Genomic DNA, 10,124 nt, shown 5'->3' with positions numbered 1-10,124 from the left:
TTGTTGTTGCCTGAGTTGTTGCTGTTGTTGCCAGATCTGTTGTTGTTGCTACCATTGCCAAACTTCCCATTCTGACCATTTCCAAACTTCCCATTCTGACCATTTCCCCTATTCCCCTGGTTGTTGAAGTTGTTAGGCCTCTGTTGAGTGTTCCCACCATTCCCACCATTTCCCTGTTGTTTCTGTTTGGTGTAACACTCATATTCCCTGTGCCCCTTCTTGTTACAGAACCGACAAGTCACTAAATTCCCATCACAATCTCTCCCAGGGTGGTTTCTCCTACACCTCTTACAATGGTAGGTTCTCTCTCCATTATTAACAGTAGAAGAGTTGCTAGCAGTTTGGTCACCTCTATCAAATGAGTTCCCATTCCTAGGCCTCTTATAGCTACTTTGGTGCTCTGGTCTCCCAAAGTCCTTCCTCTTTTCCCCGGCCTTGGCAGTCTCTCCCACACTCTTAGAATTTAGGTGGTACATGTGGGCAGCTCTTTCATATACCTTGTCTAGGGTTTTAAATACCTTCCCCGCTAGGTCTTTTTACAGTTGGTTAGTTAACCCTTGCTCAAACCTCTGAGCCTTCAGCTCCTCAGTGGGTACTACTTCAGGGGCAAACCTAGCAAGTGCCATAAACTTATTATAATACTCAGAGATTGTCATCTGCCCCATTTCCAGATTTATGAACTCTTGGGCTTTTTGTTTCTTTAGGAAAGGAGGGTAGAATTTGTCTCTTAAAGCGGTTTTGAATACCTCCCACCCAAAGTTAGGTTTGGCTTTCACTAGCTCACAGTTATCTCTCCACCAAATGTCAGCTTCCTCCTTAAGATACATGGCTGCCTGATCCACCTTCAAATTATCAGGGCAGTTCAGTGCCACAAACAATTTGTCAAACTCACGTATCCAGTTCTCTAAGAAGGTGGGGTCAGCACCTCCCTTGAACACTGGGGGTCTCACTTGTGCTAGCTTCTTGAACATTTCTGCCTGGGGGTCAAGTTGATCCCCTCGGTTTTGGTTCAGATTCTCTGCCAACATTCGGATGGCTTCAGCAAGGGCGGCGTTATTGGCCATGGTAGTTTTACGCCTGAAAATATACGGACATCATACTCTAGTTCAAATACCATACGCATATACTCCCAGAATCATCATAATAAATATCACATATATTGGTTCAAAAGGGCACCTTGCTTTGCACCCCTTTGTCCCAAGTAGAATCATACAAATATAAACACAATTCACACCCAAATTCAAGTAAAGTTAAGAAAAATAATCCCCATACCACGTCACTCTTACTAGCTTAATAATAACCAAAGGAAATATCTTAAAATCTTTATTTCACTAACTTTAACTTTCTTTGGCTCACAAATATTAGTAAAATGAAACTTCTAATATAAAATAATGACTTTATTATAACTTAAATAAAAGTATGAATCCCAAAGAACAATAACTCTATAGCTTTAGCTACTTATTTAAATTAATCATCTAAAGCATACTATAATAAAGTTCTAATAACTATTATTAATGACAAGTTGCCTTATTCATGCTAACTCTACTCTAAAAAAAAATATCTCAAGGTATCACATTGTTGTTCCTATCTTTCTTTTCATCATAGTTATTGACATCAAAATCGGGATCCTTTTCATCATCTGAATCTTCAATAGTTATGTACTTGTGAAGCGGATTAGGATTCCTAGTAGCTCTTTTTCCCGCATTTGGATCTTCCAGTGGTGGTTGTAGCCATTCAAGGTCATCCTCATCTGGAAAGTCAATAAGGGTATAGTCATGGAACATTCTTTTATAAGTGTTAATCTTATGCTTCTTATTCTTCGCAGTTTTAAACTCATGTATATATTGGTAGTCTTCCTCATCAGGATTATCTGGCATCATAATCCTTTCGTACCTCTCTAAGGTATCTTCACTTCGCGCATCATTCTCATCCTCAGACACAACAATAGGGTTGTTCCTAGTAGCATTATTCGTGCTTCCAGACGTGCTTACTGAATCACTCATCTCCTTTCTACGTCATCCCAACGCAACGAACATACAAAAGCATAACACAAGCACATCACAAAACACATTAATTAAGACATTAATTACTAAATGTTAGATAAATAAGAAAAATGACACTCCAAATGACAATAAAATGTAAAGATATGTATGGAATATGCATGCATTCCCTTCTTAAGTCTACCCAAAGCTCACCAAGTAGACAAAATAAACTTCAAAATCATTTTAGATAAAACATTTCAAACATACCAAGTTTCGAAAAATCACTTTAGCCTTTGAACTTAAATCCTCAATGTTAATTAGTTAGGCGCCTAAGACATGTTAAGCTAGTTGGCTTTAGTGGTAATTAAATCTAAACCTAAGCTCCCAGATACCACTTTGTAACACCCCAATAATTCTCTCTTAAAAACCTGTGAGAAACCTGTAAATAACCTGAACAAATCCAAGAGAATTACTGGTGTGCTACCGCCACGTGTTCAAACGTTAAGGCTATCTCAGAAGTTAGCAGCGGAAAACCAAACAGATTAAATAAGCCTCACAGCAAAGTATTTAAATCAAAATAAGTATTACAAGTTGGAACCTTTAAGGCCCTTATTCAAAACCCAAAAGCAGAAGTAAGTAATTAAAATTCAGTGTTAAAACAAACTTAAACCAAAAGAAATGGTGTCAAATGAAATCGAGTTAAATAAAATCAAACTTGCAAGAAAAGCGAAAACAAGCAACCAACTCTCTACTCAAGATCCCACAACCCTGATGAATGCTGCATGTGAGAGAACCTGTGGTTATTCTGCTCCCCAATATTACAAGTGTAAAAATTGGATCGTCACAGGGTCATTTGAAGGCGAAGGCCATGACCAAAGAAGGACACACACACAAAAGCACGCAATCAGCAAAGCTGAGTACATACAAGCTGCAAAGTAAAATAAGGAAGTACTTAACATGCTACTAATAATCAATCATACGCATAATTAAATCACAAACTCAACACACGACTCGATTATTTAATTTATTAAGACTCCACTAGCTAATAGTAGCTAACTCATTTCAATTTATTCTTTGGATTTAGCAATAGACAAGGTTGTCCAACCCATGTCCCATTTGGAACATCAATAAAGAAAAACCCCATGCCTCCTTTCGGAAACATCAATAAACATCCAACGACCACGGGCGCGACTCCGTGACCGTAGTTAGTATGAGATCTCACCTAACTCCTAGTTTTATAAAAAAAAGTATTTGAAATAAGAGACTCGTAGATCAGACGGCCTCGAGAAAAGTACACGGCTAATACCCCATGTACCCCAACCCCTGATTGTCATTACTCCAGAAGTGCACCAATCCAGAGTTTTATTGCTCATCCATCTTGCACTTTACGTGATTTACAGGTTTAGACTTGGTGATGACTCACATGCATAATAATTCAATCAATCCAATATCAATTCAATCAAGTAAAACAACTTTTCAATTTCAATTCTTGATTTATTAGTGGTAAGCAACATTTATTATTTATTCCTTTACTACCTCGGTGTATAAACACCTTGAGTGCATAAGGCACCCCAAACTCTTAACCTTGTCTTATAAGACATGAACCATTCCTTTACTCATCCTATTTCATTAAATCATGAATGAGTAGTAATTGAATCATTTCACCAATCACATACCTTTGCCTCTAAGCATACCTTGCATAATTAGTACATAACCAATAATTGCAATAATAAATAATGCACATCAAATGAAATTCACAATGTATAACCATACAATTTAACCCAGTCATCCCTAGACATGGTACTAAGTTCTCGATCCATCCTTAAACATGCACCTAATAGCAAGGCTTTGTAACTTGTACGTACCTTGAGTAAACAATTCGATTGGCCACTTTAAAGACTAGAAATCGCCTTCTACAAAGTCCTCTCCTAAACCAAATAATAAGGAATAAATCAATACCAAAGCAATTAAAATTACAGCAATACTAAAGTATTTAAAAACCTCTCAAACCATTAAAATAAAGTCCTTAAATTAATCCAATTAGCCAAAACTAATAGTACAACATCCCAACTACAAGTTTAGGTGTTAAAATCATGAAAATATAGTGTTTAATAATAAATTACAGCAACTTTAAAGTGGTAAAATAAATCTGAAAATTTGGTTTAAGCATATAAAATAATCCCATAAGCATAATTATTTGAAAAAGCCATCATATAGCAATTTAGAGTGTTAAAAACCCAAAAATACATCAATTCAACGCAAATAGAGGCTTCAAAATAGAAGATACAAAATCTGAAAATTTAATAATAATCAAAATAATTGAACTTAAACATAATTTACATATAATATAGTTAGATAACTTAATTAGTACGTTTTAAACCCTAAAACCATGAAAAATCAACATTTAAACCCTAAATTTATAATTAAACCAAATCTGAAAATTTATTAAATAAATTAAACATGATGAAACTCATAAATTTATAAACTTTAATAACCCAAGTATAAAATCAAACCATAATAATAAGAATTCATAAACAAAATTTAATAAAGATCAAAACTTTAATTAAAAAAAATAACAAGAATAAGATAAGGAGAAATAAGGGAAGGAGAAGGGAGGAAGGAGGCAAACTGCTGGGCTGGGCTGCTGTGGTCGACGGCAGGCAGTGGCGGTGCTGCTGGCGGCAGCACTGTAGCAGGTAAGTTTTTTTTTTTTTTTTTTCTTTCTTCTCTTCGTGAAAGCAGTAGGAATGAAGGAGAGTGTTTTTTTCTTTTTTTTTTTTACGTGAGTTTTGAGGGAGGAGGGGTATAAGGGTTTTTATTTTGGGCTTTTTAATCTCCTAATTAAATTAGGAGTGGTATTCCTAAATAGGCTAGGATTATTAATAATAAATATAAAAAACACTACTTTATTTTAAAAACTTCCATAAAATAATTTTTTAATAAAATTACCATAAATATAATTACAAGAATAACATATAATTAAATTATAATTAAATTAAAATTTGGGGGATTACAATCTACCCCTCTTAAAAGAAGTTTCGCCCTCGAAACTTAACCCAAAAACCATAATTTTTTTCAAAATCGCTCAAACTTTTGTGTTTTGTATTGCTGTAAATTGCTTGCTTCTTAACAAACATACTTAACAAATCGGACTTTGTACTCAATGAACTCATATTTGGCTTAAGTGTACATACTTTTATTGTATGTAAACGCTATAATAATGCATAATGATAACCAAAAACATGCAAAAACGTGCAAAATCAAGCAATAAATGGTATAATTAAGGTAAAAGCGCGAAATTACATCGCATTCTTCCCCCCTCAAAAGAAAAGAGTTACGCCCTCGTAACTCACCTCGTCAAATAATTCGGGATACTTGTTCCTCATTTCTTCCTCGGCCTCCCAAGTGGCTTCTTCATATTCCTGATTAGACCAAAGGACCTTCACTATCTTCACATCTTTGTTTCTAGTATTGCGCACTTTGTGATCTAGTATCTTTACTGGTCTTTCTTCATAAGTTAGAGACTCATCCAATTGAATAGTCTCTGGTTGCAAAACATGGGTTTCACTAGGCACATACTTCTTTAGCTGGGAAATGTGGAACACATCATGCATTTTCTCAAACTCCATTGGCAAGGCCAATTTGTAAGCCACCTTTCCCACACGTTGGAGGATTTCATATGGCCCTACATACTTAGCACTAAGTTTCCCTTTCTTGCCAAATCGCATCACACCTTTTGTTGGAGAAACTTTCAGAAAGACCTTGTCCCCAACATTAAACTCATCATCTCTTCTCTTTAAGTCAGCATAACTTTTCTGTCTATCTTGTGCTGCCTTGATACGCGACTGGATTAGTCTCACCTTGCCCACCATATCCTCAATGAAATCTGTACCCAAAGTAACCCGTTCACTGTAGTCATTCCAGCAAACTGGACTTCTGCACTTCCTTCCATATAGTGCTTCAAATGGTGCCATCTTGATGCTTGCATGGTAACTGTTATTGTAGGAGAATTCTATCAAAGGTAGGTGATCCTCCCAATTTCCTTGGAAATCTAAAGCACAAGCTCGTAACATATCCTCCATAGTTTGGTTTGTTCTCTCAGTCTGACCATCTGTTGCAGGGTGAAAAGCAGTACTCATCTTCAATGTTGTCCCAAGGTTCTCCTGCACTTTTTGCCAAAACTTTGATAGAAACCTCGAATCTCTATCTGACACTATGTCCTTAGGAACTCCATGCAACCGAACTACATTCTTCACATAGACACTTGCTAGCTGCTTCTTTTTCCAGGTCTCTTTGATAGGAATGAACATCGCTGACTTAGTAAGTCTGTCCACAATCACCCAAATCGTGTCATTCCCAGAACGAGTCTTGGGTAGGCCTGTCACAAAGTCCATGGATATAGAATCCCACTTCCATTCCGGTATCTCCAAGGGTTGTACTTTTCCCATGGGTCTCTTGTGATCTATCTTCACCTTCTGGCACGTCAGACACTTGGATACAAACTCAGCTACCTCTCTCTTCATATTCGACCACCAATAGAACTCTTTCAAGTCCTTATACAACTTATCTCCCCCGGGGTGAACTGAATAAGGTGTATTATGGCACTCCTCCATGATTTTCCTTTTAATCTCCTCGCACTTCTGTGGTATACACCATCTCTCTTTATATCTCAGACTCCCATCCTCATGAATCTTGAATTCAGTCTCCGCACCACTAGTCACTCGATCCCTAATCTTTTGAAACGACTCATCCTCCAGTTGCCTTTCTCTAATCTCCTCAAATATGGTAGGTTGGATGGTTAAAGCACTCAGTAATCCCTCTAACTCTCCTTGATTGATAACCTCAAGGTTCAATCGCCTCATATCTTCACACAACTCATTGGCCACAATTAAAGCATTGACATTATGACTCGACTTTCTGCTAAGGGCATCAGCAACTACATTTGCCTTTCCCTCATGATACTGAATGTGGACATGGTAGTCTGTGAGGTACTCTAGCCATCTACGTTGCCGCATATTCAAATGATCTTGGGTGAAGATGTACTTTAGGCTCTTATGGTCTGTGAAGATCTTACAAGAAACACCATAAAGGTAGTGCCTCCAAATTTTCAAGGCAAACACAACAGCTGCAAGCTCCAAGTCATGGGTAGGGTAATTTACCTCATGTTTCTTCAGTTGTCTCGATGCATATGCGATCACCTTTCCATTTTGCTGTAATACACATCCCAAACCATGCTTCGAAGCATCACTATACACTTCGAATCCTTCTCTCCCATCAGGTAATACCAGCACTGGTGCAGTAGTCAATCGCTCTTTGAGGGTTTGAAAAGCTGACTCACAACTCTCATTCCACTCAAACTTACTCTGCTTCTTCATAAGGGTAGTCATGGGTCTAGCTATCTTCGAAAAATCCTTAACAAACCTTCTATAATACCCAGCTAATCCCAAGAAACTACGAACATCAGTCACATTCTTAGGTGTTGGCCACTCACTTACTGCCTTAATCTTCGCAGGATCCACAGATACACCCTCTTTCGAAATGTAATGCCCCAAAAATGCAACTTTCTCCAACCAAAAATCACACTTAGAAAACTTAGCATACAACTTGTTCTTTCTAAGGGTTTCAAGGGTAGTTCTCAAGTGCTCAGCATGTTCTTCCTCATTCTTCAAATACACCAAAATGTCATCGATGAATACAACCACAAACTTATCCAAATACTCATGAAACACTCGGTTCATCAAGTCCATGAATATGGCTGGTGCATTGGTTAACCCAAAAGGCATGACAGTAAACTCATAATGCCCATATCGAGTTCTAAAGGCTGTTTTTGGAATGTCTTTATCTGCAACCTTCAACTGATGATACCCCGACCTCAAATCAATCTTCGAAAACACACTTGCCCCCTTTAGTTGGTCAAACAAGTCATCTATCCTAGGTAAAGGGTACTTATTCTTCACAGTCACATTATTCAGCTCTCTGTAATCAATACATAGCCTCAAGCTTCCATCCTTCTTTTTCACAAATAACACAGGTGCTCCCCAAGGTGATGCACTAGGCCTAATGAACCCCTTGTCTAACAACTCCTGTAATTGAGCCTTTAGCTCACTCATCTCAGCTGGTGCCATCCTATAAGGTGCTTTTGAGATAGGTGCAGCTCCTGGGACTAAATCAATGGTAAACTCAAGTTCCCTCTTAGGTGGCATTCCTGAAATCTCTTCTGGAAAAACATCTAAAAACTCATTCACAATGGGTACATCCTCCATCCGCTTACTCTCACTCATACTCAAATCTTGGACACAGCAAAAGTACAATGGACATCCCTTACTCACTAGCTTCTTGACCTTCAAAGCAGAAATAATCCCAAAACCCTTAGGCTTCCCTAAACGTCTATATGACACCGTCTTACCCAAAGGATCTCTCAACTGCACCCTCTGCATCTCACAGTCTATCTTGGCCTTGTATGAGCTCAGCCAATCCATCCCCAGAATTACATCCAAATCCCCTAGATTAAACTCAATAAGATTCGAAGGAAAGATAGCTTCTCCTATTTTCAAAGGCAAGCCTTTGAATATTCTATTACAATGGACAAGTTTGCCAGTAGGCAGACTAACCGACACATCAACATGACTGGACTCAGTTAAGTTTAATTTGCGCACAACAGAAGTAGAAAAGAAAGAGTAAGCTGCTCCAGAGTCAAACAAAGTGTTGACAGAGGCAGAATGAATAGAAAAAGTACCAGTAACTACATCTGAGGACCTCTCAGCTTCTCCCTTGCTCATCACAGTCAAGCGTCCGGGAGTGTTGTTTCTTGCCTGGTAACCATTGTTGTTGTTGCCTGAGTTGTTGCTGTTGTTGCCAGATCTGTTGTTGTTGCTACCATTGCCAAACTTCCCATTCTGACCATTTCCAAACTTCCCATTCTGACCATTTCCCCTATTCCCCTGGTTGTTGAAGTTGTTAGGCCTCTGTTGAGTGTTCCCACCATTCCCACCATTTCCCTGTTGTTTCTGTTTGGTGTAACACTCATATTCCCTGTGCCCCTTCTTGTTACAGAACCGACAAGTCACTAAATTCCCATCACAATCTCTCCCAGGGTGGTTTCTCCTACACCTCTTACAATGGTAGGTTCTCTCTCCATTATTAACAGTAGAAGAGTTGCTAGCAGTTTGGTCACCTCTATCAAATGAGTTCCCATTCCTAGGCCTCTTATAGCTACTTTGGTGCTCTGGTCTCCCAAAGTCCTTCCTCTTTTCCCCGGCCTTGGCAGTCTCTCCCACACTCTTAGAATTTAGGTGGTACATGTGGGCAGCTCTTTCATATACCTTGTCTAGGGTTTTAAATACCTTCCCCGCTAGGTCTTTTTACAGTTGGTTAGTTAACCCTTGCTCAAACCTCTGAGCCTTCAGCTCCTCAGTGGGTACTACTTCAGGGGCAAACCTAGCAAGTGCCATAAACTTATTATAATACTCAGAGATTGTCATCTGCCCCATTTCCAGATTTATGAACTCTTGGGCTTTTTGTTTCTTTAGGAAAGGAGGGTAGAATTTGTCTCTTAAAGCGGTTTTGAATACCTCCCACCCAAAGTTAGGTTTGGCTTTCACTAGCTCACAGTTATCTCTCCACCAAATGTCAGCTTCCTCCTTAAGATACATGGCTGCCTGATCCACCTTCAAATTATCAGGGCAGTTCAGTGCCACAAACAATTTGTCAAACTCACGTATCCAGTTCTCTAAGAAGGTGGGGTCAGCACCTCCCTTGAACACTGGGGGTCTCACTTGTGCTAGCTTCTTGAACATTTCTGCCTGGGGGTCAAGTTGATCCCCTCGGTTTTGGTTCAGATTCTCTGCCAACATTCGGATGGCTTCAGCAAGGGCGGCGTTATTGGCCATGGTAGTTTTACGCCTGAAAATATACGGACATCATACTCTAGTTCAAATACCATACGCATATACTCCCAGAATCATCATAATAAATATCACATATATTGGTTCAAAAGGGCACCTTGCTTTGCACCCCTTTGTCCCAAGTAGAATCATACAAATATAAACACAATTCACACCCAAATTCAAGTAAAGTTAAGAAAAATAATCCCCATACCACGTCACTCTTACTAGCTTAATAATAACCAAAGGAAATATCTTA

The 10,124-nt window shown here is 38.6% G+C and overlaps 2 protein-coding genes across 2 annotated transcripts; both read right to left on the bottom strand.

The window, feature by feature from the left end:
- Nucleotides 1-536: 536 nt before the first annotated feature.
- Nucleotides 537-1,064, bottom strand: LOC145594456 (uncharacterized). The gene has a single exon (XM_081650764.1). The coding sequence runs from the start codon at nucleotides 1,062-1,064 to the stop codon at nucleotides 537-539; it is 528 nt and encodes a 175-aa protein (XP_081506890.1).
- An 8,279-nt stretch (nucleotides 1,065-9,343) lies between these two features.
- LOC145594455 (uncharacterized) lies at nucleotides 9,344-9,871 on the bottom strand. The gene has a single exon (XM_081650763.1). The coding sequence runs from the start codon at nucleotides 9,869-9,871 to the stop codon at nucleotides 9,344-9,346; it is 528 nt and encodes a 175-aa protein (XP_081506889.1).
- Between the last annotated feature and the right edge of the window lie 253 nt (nucleotides 9,872-10,124).

Source organism: Chenopodium album, chromosome 19 (assembly GCF_948465745.1).
Source record: "Chenopodium album chromosome 19, dcCheAlbu1.1, whole genome shotgun sequence".
In the NCBI taxonomy this organism is placed as follows: domain Eukaryota; kingdom Viridiplantae; phylum Streptophyta; class Magnoliopsida; order Caryophyllales; family Amaranthaceae; genus Chenopodium; species Chenopodium album.
This window is presented reverse-complemented; position numbering and strand designations above follow the sequence as displayed.

Excerpts from the sequence above, each read along its gene's own strand:
- LOC145594455 (XM_081650763.1), bottom strand. The coding sequence starts at position 9,871 with ATGGCCAATAACGCCGCCCTTGCTGAAGCCATCCGAATGTTGGCAGAG.
- LOC145594456 (XM_081650764.1), bottom strand. The coding sequence starts at position 1,064 with ATGGCCAATAACGCCGCCCTTGCTGAAGCCATCCGAATGTTGGCAGAG.